We start from the raw sequence: 21286 nt of genomic DNA, 5'->3' as shown, positions 1-21286 counted from the left end.
ATATCCAACTTTAGAGCCATGAATCATTCTTTCCCTTTGATCTGAGTTTGCATAGAGTGCATAGCTTCAAAAGCCACCATTACATTATCAGTGATCAACTTGTTGGGAACAAAGGCACTTTGAGTGTTAGAGATCAACTGAGATAAGAAAATTTTAAGTCTGTTGGCTAGAACCTTAGCCTAGATCTTGTATATTACATTACAAAGGCTTATAGGCCTAAACTTAGTTACTCTTGAAGGATTTTTTACTTTGGGGATGAGAGTAATATAAGTTACATTGAAGTCTTTAGGCCACTCAGTAGCTAGAAAAGCATTCTTGATAGTTGCACATATGTCAGGACCAATCACTCCCCAATGATTTTGGTAAAAAATAGCAGAAAAATCATCAGGTCCTGGAGAACCAAGACCATTCATATTAAATACAACCCTTTCAATTTCTTCATTAGAGATCCCTTTTGTAAGAACAAAATTCATTTCTTGAGTGACCACAGGCTGTATATTCTGGAGGCATTCTTCAAAATTGGCAGGCTCAGTAGAAGTAAATAGATGACTGAAGAAAGAATGAAATAAGGAGCTCATCTCTTCTGGATTTTCAACTATACGCCCCTCATCATCTGTTATACATTTTATAGAGTTAACTTTCCTTCTTTGGGAAGCACACTTGTGAAAAAATTTAGTATTTCTATCACCCTCTTTCAACCACTGTTGCTTTGCCCTTTACTTCCATCTTAAATCCTCTTCCTTCATTAATGTGTCAACTTCCCTCTTAGTGAAAAGTTTGTTTAAACATGCAAAGTTCATACTGGACCATAATCTAGACAGTGTGTGATTCTTTGATATTTTTGATGAAGTTCTTGTCAAGATCTTGGTCCTATCTTTTTATGGTCTAGAGTTAACATATTAACATGCAGGTTGGAGTTAAAGTTTTTGCATATTAAGAGTTTTTACTAAGACTTTTGCATAATATGAGAAAGTTGGAAATTGGAGGTGTGAAAACAGTTTCTGTTTTGAGTAAGCTTGGGTCATTTGATATGGAAGCATGCTCCTATGGTCTTGATATTTAGATATGTTGTTCTTAGGATTTTGATCTATGTGTTAGGAAGTCATTTTGAAGATTTATGGTTGTGATCTTAAGGGAATGAGTTTTTTATTCAAGTTAAGGTTTGGTTGGAACCCAAACTCGAGGCTCACAAGTTGTGTTGTGTTTCTATGCAACTTTTTTCATGTGATATTGAGTTTAATTCTTAGATCAATTTTAGGACTTGAATATGAAGTATATGATGTTGTTTCGTGATTGTTTACTTCATGAAAAACTAAGATCTAGTGGCTTGATCAAAAACTAAAACATATAGTACTCGGTTTTGAAGTAAATGTGCAAGAAATATTCTACTAATAATCCTCACACCATACCACACATAATTTATTTTTTTATTTTTATTTTTTCTCTTACTAAGTATGTGGTATATGGATAATGAATAGAAGAACTCAATTCGTTTAGGAAGAAAAAAATCTTAAAAAAATAACTGTGGTGTGTGGGCATGATGAGTAGCAAAGCTCAATGTGCAAACTGATTATATTGGATGATATTTATTTTGTGACTTTTGTGGTCTTTGATTTATTTTTTCAAGCATGATAATCATTAGGATTGATGTATGAACATGTTGAGAGTATAGTTATTAATTTTTGGACTTTTCGGAGTTGATTTAAAGAGTGTTAGACCAAGAACATCAAGAGATGTTCTTTGTGGTCAAAACTTGATGTTTTGGCATATTTCTTGATGTAAGAAATTGTGGTTTTTATGATATTTATTTTGTTAATGTCCCAGAATGATATTAAAATATAGAATATGATTTTTGTATGTTTCATGATTCAGTTTTAGCATGAAAGTTAGAGTTTGAAAGAATTGCAACCAAAATCAAGGATTTTAGCATTTGTATGTTTCTGCCTATGCTTGGTTCTTATAGCTACATTGTGTTTTAAATTTTTTAATTAGATATTTGGATTTAGGAAAAATTTTACACGAAGAATGTAAACTTTGGTGAGTTTTGGAGTTAAGATGCAAAATCATTAAATTATGGGAAAAAAGGTCATTTCCCACATATAGAGGGATAAAATAGTAATTTTTTCATGAGTCAGTGATTTTATATTTCTATGTATATTATTAAGGAGTTTCTAACCTTTAGAAATATCTCATTATAGTTCCCATTATTTCACACTTTATTATGTCGTGCTATAATTACTATAAGTTGACCTCTAACTTACTCTCAGGATACTTGTCTATGTATGGTAGTAAGAAATCATCATTAATGTGGATAGGTTTATATATATATATATATATATATATATATATATATGCGTTAACTTATGTTATACCATGTTATCTTTTGAAGTACATAGTTATGTTTTTATATCGCTGACGTTGTGACTTTACTAAGAGAACCCTAACACACTGAGCAAGAGAACCCAAATACATCCATCCCTTTGCCACCCCTCAACCACCATCGGCCGGAGAGTGAAACCTCACCTCCATCATAGATGATACTGATGGGCCCCAGTGTCCTCACTGAGGGTCGTCTGGCGTCAGTCCTCTTCGACAAACTGATTTTTTTTCTTTATTTCTCTTTGTCAGAGGTGTCGACGAATGTCACCGAGCATCTACCTTCGCCACCATCACAAACTTGACTAACGGTCTCCGGTGACTCCGTTGAGGGCTTCCAACATTAGTTCTATTCCATTGATCATGAGTTTTCTTCTCCGATGACCTAAGCCTTTGCCTCTATTACTGCCATAGAATTGATTGATGGACTCCAGAGACTCCATTGTGGGGCTTCCAACGTCAGTCCTCCTCCAGGGACTGGGAGTTTTATTTTTATTTTTCTTGTTTTTTCTCGTTAACACAGTTAAGGGACACTGTGACCTGAGCCTTTGCATCCGCCATCACCACAGACTCCAGTGACTCAATTATCGGTTCTCCTCTAGTGACTAGGAGTTCATTTTGTGTCTTTGCCTAATTAATGTTTTTTTTTTCATTAAGAGGATGAAGTTGGAGCAGTAGGGTATCTCTGAATTGGGATTTGGGATCTGACGATGACAACGCACGATGTGGATTCATATTATTTGGAAGGTGAGAGGGAGGTAATAGTTTTCGTATCTTTGAACGTAGCAAAAGGATAACTAGGTTCATGTGTCTAGGTGGGATGGCAGATTCAAGGGTGGCCAAGGGGATAGAGGATTGTTTAGAACTTAACTATCATAAAGATTTCTTCAGAGAGCTTAGGATGGGTAATGGATTTTTTTATCATTTAGCATCATGTTAACACAAGGGGCATCTTTCTGCAACTCAAAGAATTCTAGAATGGAAGGAGGAAGGTTTGTTGGTGATTCCAGAAGGCACAAATGGCTTGGGATGTAAAGGATTTCTGCAAACCATTCAAAGTGTTACTGGATCCAAAGCCGCAATTTTGAAGTATGCAAACAGTAGGGAGTTTATTGATGGAAAAATAGTGGGAAGGCCTTCCTCAATCAAAGGTGCTTCTTACATTGCGATGTTGAGGTCACTGGCAAGTAGTTCGGTTGAGATTAGCTCAGCGGCATAAGGAAAGGGGAAGGCACTTATAAGAGACAATGGCCGTCAGGTGACATTGGAAGAAGTGGAGGGGGTTTTGTGGGATGTTAAAGCTCACCTGAAGGGAGTTAGGGAGTATGTGAGAGATCTGATGATTAAAGTGGATAAGGGGCTGGACCTAGTCATGGGTTTTGATGGTGGGTCGAGAATGGATGAGCAAGGGCGAGGGGTAGATACTTCAGGTTTGAAGGCCACAAGTGTTTAGGCAAAGGGCGATTCAACGCCATCACAGATAGGGTCATTAGACATTAGCATCTTTGTCCATGCCAGTGTCACTATGCCTCCTAAGGGAGTAGTAGGGCCTCAGGCACTAGTTGCATATGGGGTTGGTTCTTTTGTTAATTTTTAGTTGAAGATTGGGGTTCCTCCAGAGTCTTGAGTACTTAGGAAGAAAATGTCAAGCCTCTTTTAGAAGATGCAAACAAGGTAACAGAAGGTTGTATCCCTACCTATTGTATGTCTCCTAAGGGAGCAGTAGGGTCTAACAAAGTGGCATGGCAAGGATCGTCGGGGGGTGGAGCACATACAAGCAAAGTTGATGGAGGGGAGGAACCTGTAATGGTGATAGAAACAATGGACAGTAACCATATAGCTGTCGAGCAACAATATGGTGGGAAGGAAATTATCAATTTGTTGTCAGTGACTCATGTAGAGGAAGGTTTAGAGTCGGGAGTGCAGTTAGGTATTATGTCTGGGGATAATGTCGTTCCCCTGGTTTCACTTTCTCCGATAAATGATTTAACAGATTCACCATCAGATTGGGTTTTGAATAAAGTTAACAGGTTTTAGCAAATCCTAGGGCTTTCACATGGAGAATATGAAGATCAATTTAAAGTACTAATCACTGTGATTGAGGCGACCCATGTGCTTAAAACCAAATCGCATTTTAAGGAAAGAGGAGTTAAAGTGTTTTTCATGAGCAATCAACTACGATGCTAAGGGAGGTAACTCAAGCGGAGGGAGGACAAAAGGGAGGGATTGTGAAGATGTTCTTGTAGTGGGATTTTTGGGTCATTAGGGGTTGGGTTTGGGGAGGTGTTACATTCCAATTCTGCTTGGTGTATTTTGGGTAGTATTCATGGGCTTTTCGGGTCATTAGGGACTCTCTAGTATGGGTTAGGTGTTTTCTTATATATGTCTAGTGTACTTGGTTACTCCTAATGATATATGTATACATAATATTTTTACTTGTTAAAAGAAATGTTTTGAAGTACATAATTTATCTATTACACATTTTGTCATATCATGTCATGTCATGTTTCATTTTCAAGTACATAATTGTCGGTTACATGTTCTATCATGTCATACCATTATAACTGGTGCACACCATGTCATGTCACATTTCATTTTCAAGTACATAATTGGTGTCAGTGGGTTATCTGTAAATTTTTCTAGTAAAGGGAAAAGAAAAGTAAATTTTGAAATATCTGTTTATGCTTGTCAAGTGCATGTGGTTGTCTGTTTCCATTGTTAGTATTTCTTGGTGGTTGATTTGTGGATTTACTTGCTGAGATTGCAAAATCTCATTATGGTGTTCCCACCTGTGGTTCCGTTTCATGGAATTGAAGACTTGGATGCAAAGGACGGACATGAGCATGGAGGATAGACCTTACCTAAGGAGTGATAACCTAGGGTTCATCCCCATTGTAGTTGATTGGACCCTCCTTTTTATTTTATTTAGCTGGATGACTGTAATGACTTTATGAAAGACTTCTTGTTGGATTGTATTTACATTTTCTGGTACTTATTTTGGATTGCCTTAATATTTTATGTTGCATTTATAACTGTACACATATTGCATGTTCGCACACACTTGGACTGCATTGGGGTGTGTGACTCGAGTGGCCATCATCCCAGTGTCATGACTCTCCCCTAATCACACATGAGGGATAAGGGCACCAAAAGCCCTTAATGTTCATACACATAACCAACTGTTTAATTTGTAACTCCAAAATAAGTCCGACTGAACACATATGGTTTCCTACCTAATAGTTACAAATGTAGCTTCCATGATCAACAAATTCTACAACAGAAAATGGCCTATGCGCCTATTGCTTAGGTGGTGTTGGCTCTTCCTTCTCAAGTACTTTTAGATCTAACTCTACATTAAAGCCTATGGTCTTGATACACGGATGGTCATAAGTAGGTTAGGTAGTTATAATAAGACTGCTAATGAGAAACAATGCTCCTTAATATGCAATGAACAATTTTATGCAGAAAAAACGAGTGAATGCATGCATTAGTGCATGGTGAAGAATGACCCTCTTAGGTAGAAACACATGCATTCGTAAAACATGGATGGTCATCCTCTTAGTAAAGTACAAAGTATATCTAAATAGGCACGGCAAAGAGTCACTCTCTCAGGAGTTACCCTCTGTGCAAACCTTAATATATATAAATATATTTAGTTATGTATGTTGTCGAGGTGAGGAATCAACCTCTTCTCAAGCTCATAAAGGCCATAACACAAATCACACAACCGTTCACCATCATCATATAGATAGTCATCACACAGACATACGTCGCCTGATGGGACAACCGGGGGAGGGGGATGAGCCGCTTCACCATTTGAAATCGAGGACACCTCTTTAGTCAAACTCCATCTACTCATCTTCAATCTCCATGCACTTAAAGTCAAACGCTCGTTAGAAAAATAGCTCTCTCTTTCTCTCTCTTCTTGTCTTGCTATACACTATTTACACCATGAGTAATACTAAATACAATTATGGGTTGTATAAGCACCGCGCACTCATTTCCAAAAATAGAGGGGTCCACAATTAAACAATTGTTTTTTTATGTCGATCTCATATTTACTTACTTTTTTTAAAAGGAGTGTGCGACACTTTCACACTCTATGACAATAAATATCATTTCTCTTACACCATAGTTGAAGCAAATAGAAGCAACCCAAACTACCACCCACAACAACCATCTTGTGACACTACAACCTTCATTTTGTCTCCATCCTTCAAGGTATATCTCTTCCCTACATGGTTATTGAATTTCATACAAACATTAGGCTTGAATATCATGAAATTTACATTATTGAATTATGCATTAAGGCAACAAGGTATAGATTAAAGCATCCATAGCATGAATGTTGAAGATTGAATGTAAAGATGTGTATGCCATGACATAGTAGATTAACCATGATATAGAGGCCTAAAAAGAGCTAGAGGGACATGGGTTGCATGACATAGAATAGGTACCATTCTTGAAATTTTTAAGATAATATAGTTGGGTAAGTTTCAGGATTTGTATGCTTGCCTAGATGCCATAAATCATGAAGACGGCAATTATCTAGTCAATATTCAAAACAATAGGTTCATTAGGAAGGTTCCTATAAATCGTTTGATTGAGTAGAATGTTAATGCGATGGCATGTTTGCACAAGAACCTATTGACATGCTTGTGATTAATTTTTCCATAGTTACATTTTGTATAAAGCTTTGAGGTAAGCTGCTATGACCATGCCTTTCGAATCGATTATTGTAAACAAGAATGCTATTTTTGCAAAATCATGTTATATGAATAACCATGATTATACATTTCAAAGTGTTTGATGCAAGCATAATGATATATTAAAAAGTATATATATAATCATAAATTGCATAATGATATATTACAAAGTATATATATAATCATAATTTTCTAAGTGTTTTATTAAAATCAAATTGCTTTTTTTGCAAGAAGTATATGATAAGTAAGTGTTTTAAAGGATATACAGTATAAGCCTTTCTTTGCAATCTTTTTACATGAGTTCCATTAATTGCTATTATTTTGATGAATACGCGAATGAAATGTCTATGTTTTCATATATATATATATATATATATATATTATGTATGTATGTATATGTACATACATATATGATACATTTATGTATTCAAGGGAAAGGAAAAGAAAGGAAATTAAATGTTTCATGAGTGAATGACTAGTCAAAGTGCACTCGCATAGAAATGTGACACCCTAACTCGCCCGAAAATGGACAACTACCTTACTCCTTTATCCTACATTCCTATGAATATGACTAGTCAACCATGGATTGAGGTCCCGTACCTGAGATGATGCATGCTTTCTGGGTCTCTGTGTCCTCCTCGTTGGCTTCTCTAGGAGTGAGAGCGTACAATCTTGCTTGCTTCGTCTACCTGTGATCTCCACGTCCTCCATCATACCATACTTGTTGCACCGACATTGCTTGGGGGCAATATTTGGGGTAGTTTCTTGTTCGCTTACAGTGATAACATTGGGTTGGAATAAGACGACATTCCCTTCATGAGCTCTATGATAACTACCACACATGGGTGTTCTTCCTCCCATATGCGCTTTGGGGGTAGTTGGCAGTCGGCCTCCCATCCTAGATACAAACTAACACATTACATTGCTCAAAGGTGTGACTAATGCATTAAGTTGCTCTTGCTTAGCTATGGAGGCCACGTGCACCAATTTCTAGAAATCTTGAATCTTTAGGCACACTACTTGAGTCCTAATTCAAGTCTGAAACCCACCTGAAATTGTTCCACCCTTATGCTCTTGGTGGAATAAGGTGTGGGGGCAAACCTTCCTAACTCTATAAACTTTGCAGCATACTGCTCTACAGACATATTTCCTTGAACCAAGTTAGTGAAGCCATTCGAATTTTGTTACCTTACAATAGTGGAAAAGCACAGATTGTCAAACTCCTTATTAAATCATTCCCACAAGATCCTTTCCATGGTTTCCAATTCCATGGTAAGGAGTTTCCTTTTGGCACCCCACCACAGTGCCATTTCTCCTTGGAGCCAATAGCTCATGTATAGGACTTTCTAACTTTCGGTCAAGTCATTTGAATTTTGTTGCCTTACAATAGTGGAAAAGTACAGATTGTCAAACTCCTTATTAAATCATTCCCACAAGATCCTTTCCATGGTTTCCAATTGCATGGTAAGGAGTTTCCTTTTGGCACCCCACCACAATGCCATTTCTCCTTGGAGCAAATAGCTCACGTATAGAACTTTCTAACTTTTGGTGCATCTACTCACCTTGAAAGTCCTTTCAATATCCATAATCCACCTTTATGCCTTCATTGGACCTTTGTTACCGAAAAATCTTGGGTAACAATAAATAAAAAATGACTCATAAAAATAGCCTCACCATTCCTCCCTAGGGGAGTTAACCTACTGGTTCTCCACATATCAAGTGTAAACTTCGTACTGCAGTACATCTGAAATACGATTAAGTGCCCTCGCTAATTCGTTGGACCAAAGAGTTAGCTCCTTTTACTTTATATCCACCAACAAGATAAAAATAAGCCAAGCATTCCACAAAACACTAATTTATTCATTCAATACAAATATCTATATCTCTTCACAAAAATACTAACCAAAATCCTAAATAAAATAGAATAACAACTCCACAAAGACTTGAATTACCCATAACTCGACGTACCAAAATAACCGCCAAAGTTAAACCTACAAAATGTGATCCTCCAAAAATACTTGAACCTTTAGCACTAATTTATATATGATCATCGAAATTTTCCAATACTTCCTACTCGTGTTCTCCAGCTGAACCATAAAAAATATTTAAAAAAATGTTACGAAGATAAGCCAATCAAATCTAAAACCTCAAATTCCCAAACATCAATCCATAAAGTTTGCAGAATCTCAAACCTGGCTTTGATATAAACTGTAATGCCCCGATCCCACAAGGGTCAGAGAGTTACTTCGTGTAACATAAAACTCACATTTCATCAAGATATTTACAGACTCCAAAATTTAAAGTCATCAGAATACTAAAAAAATCTCTTAATAGAATCCGCCAATCCTCGGAGATCTGCTATGAGTGATCTACTATACTTAAATAATCATCTCGCCCATGCTCTATAATCCTGATCCTTGGCTAAACTATTTCAAAATCATCTGAAAAATATTATGGAGATAAGGGGTGAGTTATTAACGACTTAATAAGCAGAGGACATATACTAGTATGTAAACGTGAGCATTTATAGAGATTATAAGGCATAATAGAACATTTTCATTTCCATTTTCAGAGTGTGAAAGTAGAAACATGTTATAAAAAATCAGAGTGAAGTTTCAGAAATATTCATATCAAAAGTACTTTGGCATAACGTATCTAATTCATCATCATCATCAAATTAAAGCATCATATCAAATCAGAGGCTATGTTTAACCCTAGTGGTAAGGTTGTGTATATGCGAATACCCAAGCAAGTGCATATCAAAACTCAAATAGGTTACCACTATTCTTTCCCGTGACACCTCACAAAAATATATACCATGTACATCCCCTGTGGTTGGGTCCCTTAATTGAACAAAGCAGAGATAGAATTAGATTTAAAACCAGATAGTTATGCCAAAGATTTTTCAGATACCACATCCTATCAAAACAGAGTACTAACAAGAATCATATCATCTTCATATTCAAAAATATTTTTATTGAAAGTCTTTTGGCATAACATAACTAATCACCATCATACTAGAACATCATATCACATCAAATGCCATGTTTAACCCCTGTGGTAGGGTTGTGCAAGTTGCGGTAGCTAACCAAGCAAAAATAGAATGTGAATCTTTTCCTTATTTATTCTTGGAGCCCCGAGTGTGCACATAAGAAAGACCATCAAAAAACCACTTGGTTTCCAAAGTGAGTGCACTAGAAACAGAACAGTTGGTACCAACCCAAATAGAAGCCACTATTAGCACTCGTGGTAGGTAAAACAGATCACTATCCATAAACCATATCCAAATTCAAAATGTCATGCCAAAAGTTATTAGAAATCACATCATATCATATCATAGTATAGAACATCTCCGAAACATAACAGAATCAAATCACAAAATCTTAATTTATGCACAAAATTTCATATTCGCTATCTTTCGCATAGTTCAGAAACTGAATGCCAAAAAAATAAGCTCATGTCTACACCTGTCATGTAAAAAATGCTCTCTCTTTCATCAGAGTTCATGAATGACACCGGACAAATAACTGAGGTTGTTTTCATAATTCTTTTCATAACATATAATGCACATTTCCATAAATTAACCTCATTTCATTTTATTTTTATGCAAAGTCTAGCATAGGAACCCTGCTTACCCGAACTTCTTAGTCTTTTAGAAATTTCTCACCTATAGCAAATCATATAACTTGCATAAATCTCCAATTGAACATGTAACTTATAATCACACCTGCAATATTCAAATTTGCTATTTTAAATTCTTCAAAGACCTAGATTTTCTCTTAACCCAAATATACTATCACTTTCTAAATTCCTTAATCTTCACTTAATTGAATTCAGAATAAAGTAAATAATTACATAATTAAAAATACTTATCCCCACCCCAAAATAAAATAATAGACTAGTTTCTTAATAAAAAAAGCAAAATCCGTTAAGAGTTGCTAACATCATTTCTAAAAATACACGAACCAGTTTTAAACATCAAACTTATAAAAGACAATCCGTTAAAAAATATTCTTACTATCTTAGAAATATAAAAACTCAACCCAAATCGATTTAAAACACAATCCATTTACAATAAGGCCAACAAGTAGAACATGAAACCCATAAAACACCGTTCAAAAATATTTGGCTAAATCTTTTAAAATAAAAAGGCATCAAAGTAATTACACATAAAAACTATCCCTTTCATCTGCTAGAGTCACAGTAGCTTAAATAATATAAAACTCATTTAGAAGTAAAACACAAAGAGACAAAAATGATAAGCAGGAGCCGTACATACCCAGGAGTGAAATGGGAATAAAGATCTAAGGGGAAGAGCTGCGAAAGTGCTGGGCTGTGAGTGGGGTGACTGAACACTGAGAGAGAGAGAGAGCATGACTTGAGGGATCAAAAAGCAGTTACCAAGAGAGAGAGAGAGGGTGGGGGTTGGCTAAGAGGTGACTGATGGCACTCTTTGTTTTTAGCCCCCACGTGGGGCTGGTTTGTGGCTCATGCTTGGTGGGTTGGTTGAGTCAAAAAGCTTTGTTTTGGGGGCTAAAAACAGGGGACAAATGGGCGGGCAACTTGCATGTGGTGGTGTTTCCATGCATGTGTGTGGTAGCAGTTTCATGTGCTGAGCAATTGACTACCCTTTGGTGATGGTGGTGTAACATTGAATGTGTAGTAAACCGTGGCTTTGCACCCTTTTCTTTTGGTCAATCTAGATGCAGCGACGAAAGGCTTTGGGTCACGATAATGTGGGTCTACGATTATGGCAGTGGTCGTTTCTCAAGTGCATGGGAGAATACATGTATTTATAGGTGGTTAAAAATAGAAAACCCTAGAGGAGAAAGGAAGGAGATGTGCATCAAGCATGTCGTGGAAAACAAATGTGATAATGAAGCCGTGCATGTAGAAAAGTCTGTGAGGGCTGTGCATGAACTTGTGTAACACGTGAATATAAAGTGCTAAAAAAAAATAAAAAATGGGCTTTTCCTTGAATTTTGGACCTTGACTCAAACTCAAAAAAAAAATAATAATCCGACTTGTTCAAAAATTATCTCTGCCCTTAAAAATATTTTTAACATAAATATCAAAGCTGAAGGAAATCGTAATTCACCAAAAGAGAGATTTTAGGCTCGTAGTCTACTTAGAAAAAAATATTTAAAAACTCAAATGGGCTTTTTACACATATAAATCCAAAAAAACTTGAAAACAGGTTGGCATTGGACACTCGTTGTCACTCACTCACATAACTCTCAGTCACACCATGCTTAGACCCTGCTACAGAACCCAAACTTATCATTTCTTGATCCAACTTCTGCTCCCTAAACACAGTTTGAACATATTACGTTCCAAGATTCAAGCTTGTGACTGAAGATCAATCCTATGTTTATGGTACCCTTCCTATGTGACAATATAGATTTACCCTGACCCATATAGACAGACTCTGATACCAAGCTATGGCGCCATGTTCCTCAATAAAGAGCCTGGCAATGATCCTTGGTGCCAAGGGTGCTAACCTCACGGCAACACCGAAGATTTGAATCGGGTTAGGCGTGCAACACTTGCTAGGATGTGCACTTGTAGGAAAAATGTATATAATTCACAGAAAAAAAAAGAAAAGGTTTAGCCAAACAACTTATCATTATAGTTTTCAAAGTCTAAACACAATAATTAAATTCTCACAATATTCATAAGTCACATTAGTCCTATGAAGCTCAATCCATGTGAAGCCCAAGTCTAGAAATGCATGTCCTTTTTTAGTAAGATGAAGCCCATCAGGTTGTTTAAATGGATTTTATTGTGTGTAGGTGTTTGAGAGACGGGCCCAACTCGTGTAAGTGAACCCATAAGTTGAAAACAATAGCCCAACCCCTCCCTCTATATAGCGTCGTTTTGGCCTAAGGGGAATTTCTTTCCTCCCTTCTCTTTGTCCAGCGCTGCAAGCCCCTCTATAAAAGCCCTCTGTGAAATTAGAAATTTCTCTCTCTCTCTCTCTCTCTCTCTCTCTCTCTCTCTCTCTCTCTCTCTCTCTCTCTGTGCAACCCACATGCATTGCTATCAGTGTTGCCACTGTGCTGTCACAGCATGTCTGCCGAGCAACCCCTCTTTCCCGTTTGCCACTGTCTGACCACCATAACTCTTCCTCGTCGGTAGCTCCTCCACTCCATCCCCTTCTTTCTTCCTCTGTGGATCTTCGCCGCTAGCCAAAATACCACGTTTCCGTCGTCCATCCCTTGCTATCGTCGTCATCGTCCACATCTCACCACCTTCTATCTTCGCCAAGCCCTTCCTTCGCCTTGGATTTCTTCATGTCTGTCTATCTCTCTCTTCTCTTCTTCCCTTGGCTTTAGTGTCGCCACCACCAACGCTAGTCGCTGTTTGATCTCAAGGATGGCAGATCTACTAGGATTCTCAGTTAGCCTCTCAAATCTATCATTGTATGGCATTTGTATCCACACTATTTGCTGTCGCTTTTCTTTCCTAAATCTACCTTCTCGTACCTTTAAGAGAAGTTGTTAACTAGCGCTGTCATGCGCCACCACAATTCACCCCTCCGAGCCATCTTCCAATGGTCGTTTGACCACCCCCTGCCTTTCCCTTCCCCTTCCCATTCCTGACCTCCTCCTTCCTTGATTTCACCCAACCCATGAACTAAGGCTCACTTAGGCACTACTCCGCCATGCTCCACCATCCTCCACTACCAAAATTTACCTTCTCTACCCTCTGTCACGTCATATCTGCCACCCTTTAATTTTTCCTAATCGTATATCCCCTTTAATCTCTCCAGATCCACCCTTGTCACTGTGCTCTGCCCCTCTAGACACCACAACAACAAGCCCCTTTAATTTTTAGGCACCATGTAGATTTGCAACCATCTTTCCTATCTACGTAGTGACCTGTGCATGTGCACACTCACAATTTTCTCTCAATTAGAGAGGAATACTTTAAGTTGGCGTGCTTGATCATCCAGAATTACCCTTTCGCATTGAAAGTAAATCTTGGATTGACCCTTGAAATACTAATGTGGAATAACTTATTATCTAAATGTTTTTGTAGTTTGGTTGTGAATGAAAAGTGGTCGGGGGCTATGTAGAGTGTTGGGAATCTTGTGTAGTTGTGATATGTGAATCTGTGTGTTGTTTTGCCATTGGTTCATGTATTTATTTTCATGTCATCCAATAATTGTCTGTTCACGCATCTACATTTTTGTCATAATTTATCTTTACCATATTAACTATGATCTGCTTGATGTCTGTGCTGTAAATTTGGAAAACTGTGCTCTTTTGGTGTAAAAAGGCTAATGGGATTTTGTGGGTGTGTACGTTTTATGACCCAAAGCTGAGATGAGACATTATTTTGGTAGAGCTCCTCTGGTCACTCAGGATCGTGTAAAACTGAGTGAAGTCTTTTGGGTTTTCACCGAACAAGTATGAGCTCGGACAACACGGTAATGCTGTGGTGCCAACTTCGTGGCCTTTCTGCTGGCGGAGGCTAGAGGATGCCTGGTAACGTATGCATTGAGCGCAGAGCTGGGCATTGTTTATTGTGAAGTCACACGCATGGTCGTTATTCGTGGTGTGACAAAGGGAGCCAGAGTGTGTGGATGGTCCCCAGGGGAGACCATGGTGCATACTGTAATAAAATGAATATTTTTTAGGCATAAAATGGGGTTTTGTTGTGAGTAGGTTATGTGTAAATGTTTTTGGTAAAGAGAAAGGAAAAAGAAAATTTGAAATACCTTTCTATGCTTGTTGGGTGCGTGTGGTTGTCTATTTCCATTGTTTGTATTTCTTGGTGTTGATCTATATTTACTTGTTGAGTTTGCAAAATCTCATTATAGTGTTCCCACCATAATCATGTAGAGGACGAATATAAGCATGGAGGACCGACCCCACCTAAGGAGTGATAACCTGAGGTTTATCCCCATTATTGTTGATTAGACTCTCCTTTTTATTTTATTTAGCTTGATGTCTGTAATAACCTTATGGAAGACTTCTTGTTGGATTGTCTTTAAATTTTTTGGTACATAGTTTTTTGATTGCCATATTATTTTCTGCTACATTTATAATTGTACACATGTTGCATGTCTAGACACACTTGAACTCTTCATTGGGGTGCATGACTCGAGCAGCCATCACCCCGATGTCATGACTCCCACCAAATCACACTTAGGGGTTGAGGGCACCACAAGTCCTTAATGTTCATACACATAATCAGCTGTTTAATTTTTAACTCCAAAATAAGGCCAATCGAGCACATGTGGTCTCTTTGTAATAGTTACAAATGCAGCTTCCATGATCAACAAATTCTACAACAGAAAACGGCCTACAAGCCTATTGCTCAGGCAGTATTGGCTCTTCTTCCTCAGGTACTCTTGGATCTAACTCTACATTAAAACCTTCGGTCTTGATACAGTGCTCGTGAATATGCAAGGAATATTTTTACGCAAAAAAAAAAAGGGGGTGAACGCATGCATTAGTGCATGGCGAAGAATGACCCTCTCAGGTAGAAACACATGTATTCGTAAAACATGGATAGGAGTTACCCCCTCAATAAATTATGTCTAAATAAGCATGGTGAGGAATCACCCTTTGAGGAGTTAACCTCTACACAAACCTTAATACATGTATATATAGTTATGTATGTCGCCAAGGCGAGTAATCACCCTCTTTCCAAGCTCATAAAGGCCATAACACAAATCACACCACCATTCAACATCGTCACATAGATATTCGTCACATAGACATATGTCACTTGATGGGACAACATGGGGCGAGCCTCTCCACCATTCAAAATTAGGGAATCTCTCCCACTCGATCATCATCCTAGCCAAAACACCTCTCTAGTCAGACTCCATCTACTCATCTTTCATCTCCATGCACTTAAAATCACATGCTCCTTAGAAAAATAGCTCTCTCTCTTTCTTTCTTCCTCTCTTGCTATACACTAACTCTTTGTGCCATGAGTAATGCTAAATGCACTATTAGGTTGAGCAAGCGCTGCGCACTCCTTTTTAAAAATAGTGGGGTCCACTATTAAATTTTTTTTTTTTTCATGTCAGTCCTATATTTACTTACTTTTTTCAAAAGGAGTGCATGATACTTTTAAGAGAATATGTGTACAAATATAGATTAAGGCATAAAGGCATTGATTAAAGCATCCATAGTATGAATGTTGAAGATTAAATGTAAAGATGTGTATGCCATGATATAGTAGATTAAGCATGATATAGAGGCCTAAAAAGAGCTAGAGGGATATGGGTTAATGCATGACATAGAATAGGTATCATTCTTGAAAGTTTTAAGAGAATATAGTTGGGTAAGTTTCTGGAGTTGTATGCTAGCCTAGATGCCATAAATCATGAAGATAGCAATTATCTAGTCCATATTCAAAACAATAGGTTCATTAGGAAAGTTCCTATAAATCGTTTGATTGAGTAAATTGTTAATGCGATGGCATGTTTGCACAAGAACCTATTGACATGCTTGTGATTAATTTTTTCAAAGTTACATTTTTTGTAAAGCTTTGAGATAAGCAGATATGACCATGCCTTTTGAATTGATTCTTGTAAACAAGAATGCTATTTTTGCAAAAGCATGTTAAATGAATAACCATGATTATACATTTCAAAGTATTTGATGCAAGCATAATGATATTTTACAAACTATATATATAATCAATCATAATTTATAAGTGTTTTATTAAAAACAAAATTGCTCTTTTTGCAATAAGTATATGATAAGTAAGTGTTTTAAAGGATATACGATGTATAAGCCTTTCTTTGGAAGCCTTTTACAAAAGTTCCATTAATTGTTATTACTTTGATGAATACATGAATGAAATGTCTAGGTTTTCATATATATATATATATATATATATTTTATGTATGTATTTATATGTACATACATATATGATATATTTATGTATTCAAGGGAAAGGAAAGGAAAAGAAATGAATTTTTTTGTGAGTGAGTGAATGAATGTAGGTTTAAAATGTTTAACAAGGCCATAATTAAGGATACAATACTATTTGAGGGGAAGATTACAACGCCCAACTGGTTTAGTGTCTGTGTACCTAGTGATGATCATCTTGCAAAAGAACAAGCTGGTTCTAATTAACTTGGTTGTACCGAGAAGATCCATGACCACAAGGTTCTCTAACCCTAATACACTGGGGTCAACAATATATTCACTACAACAAATAGGTTCTTTTGCCGCGTGTTCTTTTTAAGCAGTATACATTAGTGGCAAAAAGTGGGCTGTTGACACGAAAATTCCTAGTGGGAGTAAAACCTGATTTTTTTTCCACGAGATGATCATGGTGGACAAATATTGGTGAGAAAAAACATTTTTTTAGCGAGAAACCCATTTTTTACAATGAAATTATATCATGGAATGCAAAAATGTTGATGGCATTTTTTGGTTATCGGGAAACATTTTTTATGGAGAAATATTTTCAAATTCCGGCTACTGTTTCTCGTCGTAAAAGGTGATTATATAAAAACTACATCCCCCTGCCCCAGCGATAATCTCCTCTTCCAAAAAAGAAAAAAAAACAAAAGAAAAATTACCTTTCACTCTCGAAGCCCACCCCAACCCCCCTAACCAGCTTTGCGATTACCTCTGACTCTTGTCGTCCGACTGCAAGCTAGTCCCCCTACGATTTCTTCCTCACTTTAGAAACCCTTCCCTCCATCTTCCTCCTCCCAGTTGCTCTTCCCCCTCCCCCTCGCACAGCCAATATCCCCACCCCCTCCCTCTCTCGCAGCCCCAATTTGTCCACCACCTCCCTTTCATGCAGCCCCGCTTCCACCAAGGAATTCCTCTTCACGCGTCAATTTTCTCTTCCTCACGCCCACCCCGACACCCATCGTTTGTAAGTTTTCGATTAATGCTTTAACCCGTATCATTTTCTGTTGGATTTTAGGGTTAGTTTTTCCATATTCCTTATTGCATTTCATGCGAATCTAGGATTCAATTTACACGTCGTTTCTAGTAGCAATCTCTTTCTTGTTATTCTACTGCATGGATTTTTCGGTGTTTTGTTTTTTTTCATAATATGCTGCTTAGTTTCAGAAGTGATTAGTTCTGCTTATAGTTTTGATTTGCTGCTATCATGGATTTTTCCCTTTGTTAATCAATATTCTTGAATTCTGCTATCATGGATTCTGCTTATAGTTTTGATAGTCATCTCTTTGTGGAGTAAGTGATTTGTATTTAATTTGATTGAATAAAACACAACATATAATGCATTCGTTGGTTAATCAATATGGTTAATGATACCCTTCGACTTGCTACTATCGGTCTACTACCCTTCCAAATTTTTTTTTTTTTTCTTCCTATCTTCTGTCTGCTCTGCGACCCCAACATTCAACCTGAGCCCATTATTAATAACCTTGGGATGAGGCCACTATTGGACATGTGGCTACCGGCTCATCAATCAATTATTTAAAAAAAAAAGAAAAAAAAAACCGAGCTCATACCCCTCTTTCTCTCATTTGCTCTCTCTCTCTCTCTCTCTCTCTCTCTCTCTCTCTCTCTCTCAAGACCCTTTTAGTCCCATCTCATGCTTGCCCACAAGACCCATAATGCTATAGACCTACTCCTACATTATTACACTGTATTAAGTGGTTGTCCTAGCAGGCTTAGGACTTCAAGTTGCATAATTTCCCAAATAACATATACTTCCTTTTTCTCACTTAGAAAGGTTCAAGAAATTGAGCCATTAGTAATTCCTAGCTAAACTAGGACTCCAAATCCTAGTAGGCTTTGTTGAAACCTAGTAACCACAAGAAGCAAGATAAAAGGTTGCATCCAGCCCCTTCAAACTCATCCAACACCAAGGTTTCTCAAGAAATTCATCCCCCTAACTCTTGGAATGTGTAGTCAGTCTTAAATCCATTCATACGAAATTATTAAAGGATATATATTATTGTTATTCACCATAAAACAGTTCATATAGGACACCACCATACTTGCAATAGTGATGAAAACAACAACAATGCTTTACTAATAGTTTAATCTAAAAATCAATATAGAGGGGAAGCCCACATGGCTTCCTTCCACTTAAGTTTATCCCAAAACATAACAACAATAGAATTTTTTTTTTTTTTTTTTGAAAGGATCAAATGCATTTCATTAGAGTAAATGCTGGATACATGGAGGGTAGTCCTCTAGAATGATACAATCCTCTGAACAAGTCAAAGCATATTTTGCTAGAGTATGGGCAATTACATTGAATTCCCTAAGAGTATGTTGAATTGACCATTCTCGGACCTTTGACAATAAGGATTTGATATCTCTAATCACCATTCCAAAGGCGCTCTAGTTTTCTTCTTTATGTTGAACAGTCTGAACCACATTGAGAGCATCTTCTTCTAGTATGATTTGACTTAATCCCAGTTCAACACACAATGTAGTTGCTCTTACTGCTATAGCTTCCCCAATCTTTGGATTAGGAGTTAGTGTAATAGAAGAACATAGAGAGGCAATACCCAGGCCATCCAAATCTCTTACAATCACACCAATTCCTACTTTAGAATTGTCTTTATCAATGGCTGCATCCCAGTTAGGTTTGAAAAAGGCTGGTGGAGGAGTAGACCATATAGTGCTAGGAGCCACTTGGTGCTTAACCTATTTTCCCTCATTTTCTAACCATGTACCAATGGTTGTCATCTCTGCATGAACCTGCTTTGACACCTGAGAAGGGGACTGCAACTGTTTTTTAAAAATCCTACTATTCCTCCTATGCCAAATTGCCTTTACAGTGACTGCAATTTCTGTGAGTTCTCGCTTGGACAGTTGGTTCCGAAAGGGCATTAGGATCACTTTGAAAGAGCCATTTAGAATGTCCAGTTTTTGTATCCTTCTTGAGCTTTTTGACCATACATCTTGAGTTGCTGCACAGGTCCAGAGGGCATGTGAGACTGATTCAAGATACCTAAAGCAGATTGGGCATAGTGGAGATTCCACCACCTTTCTCTTGTGCAAGTTCAGATTCGTAGCAAGGGACTCTTTTGCAGCCCTCCACAGGAAGGACTTGGTGGTTTGAGGGGCTTGGATACCCCAAAGTTTGTTCCAGAAGCTTGAAAAGTAGGGTTGTTCTGAGGATTGACCCTTGTTGTCTTCTTTAATGGTGCCTTGTAGATGATAGGCACTTCTCACTGAGAATTTTCCATTACTTGAGCATCTCCATGTCAAAACATCTTGGCTCCTGCATGGGCTAAGGGTCATCTTGCAGATTGAGTTAGCCTCAGTTTTTGAAAAGATAGCTTGAATGAGGGGTAGATCCCATTGCATAGTATCTCGATTAATGAGTTCAAAGACTATTGCATCATCAGTTAGGATGGTGATAGGAGATTGCGCTTGGTAAGTGGAAAGGCATGGAAGCTACCTGTCTTGCCAAATCTTAACTTTTTGTCCATCTCCTAGTCTCCATATAAGTCCCTCCTTGAGAACAGATCTTGCTGAGAGGAAGCTCCTCCAAACAAAGGAATCATTAGCTCTTGGTTTGACTGAGAAAGATTCTGAGTTCAGCAAGTATTTAGCTTTTAGGATCTGAGTTACAAGGGAGGATGGATTTTTGATGATCCTCCACCCTTGTTTGGCCAACAAGGCAAGGTTAAAGAACTCAAAGTCTCTAAAGCCCAAACCCCCTTCTTTCTTGGGTTTTTCCAAGGGCCTGCCAACTCAGCTAGTGTATCTTCGACCTGTTTTCTTTTTTACCCCACCAAAATGACCGCAATAGCTGATTGAGACATCTTATGATAGATTTGGGAAGTTTAAAAATTCCCATGCTATAGGTTGTGATTAATTGCAACACAGGTTTCAGCAAGGTCTCTTTCCCAGCTTGAGACAAAACATTAGTCTTCCAATTTTCCATTTTAGTCTTGACTCTGTCCAACACTGAACTGAAGGTTTTAGTTTTTTGTCTTCCCACATAGGATGGTAACCCCAAGTACTTATCAAAAGGACCAGAAGCTTTAATCCCTGCTTGTTGAAGGATGGTTTGTTGGACCTCTAGCTTGGTGTTGCTACTGAAAAAGATAGAAGTTTTGTCCAGGTTCAGTCTTTGACTAGTGGCTTGTTCATACTTGTTGAGAACTTGCTGTAAACTACTCCAGTCAGCTGGATTTGATTTACAGAAGACCAGACTATCATCTGCAAAAAGCAGGTGAGTTACATGTAGGCCCCCTCGAATAGCTGGGATACCATAAATAA

General features: G+C 37.6%; 1 protein-coding gene across 1 annotated transcript; it reads right to left on the bottom strand.

The window, feature by feature from the left end:
• Positions 1 to 19390: 19390 nt before the first annotated feature.
• Positions 19391 to 20299, bottom strand: LOC122282244. Its single transcript, XM_043094196.1, has 2 exons — positions 19729 to 20299; positions 19391 to 19623 (listed from the first exon to the last, which is right to left on the bottom strand). The coding sequence occupies exons 1-2, from the start codon at positions 20297 to 20299 to the stop codon at positions 19391 to 19393; spliced, it is 804 nt and encodes a 267-aa protein (XP_042950130.1).
• Between the last annotated feature and the right edge of the window lie 987 nt (positions 20300 to 21286).

This window comes from Carya illinoinensis, chromosome 11 (assembly GCF_018687715.1).
Source record: "Carya illinoinensis cultivar Pawnee chromosome 11, C.illinoinensisPawnee_v1, whole genome shotgun sequence".
In the NCBI taxonomy this organism is placed as follows: Eukaryota; Viridiplantae; Streptophyta; class Magnoliopsida; order Fagales; family Juglandaceae; genus Carya; species Carya illinoinensis.
Note: the sequence above shows the minus strand (reverse complement) of the source record. Positions and strands in the feature narration are given on the sequence as shown.

Bases quoted from the DNA above. Each gene is read 5' to 3' on its own strand.
- LOC122282244 (XM_043094196.1), bottom strand. From the start codon at position 20,299: ATGACCCTTAGCCCATGCAGGAGCCAAGATGTTTTGACATGGAGATGC. The intron at 19,624-19,728 runs GTACATGGTTAG...ACTGGGATGCAG, and splicing joins TGCAGAGATGACAACCATTG to CCATTGATAAAGACAATTCT.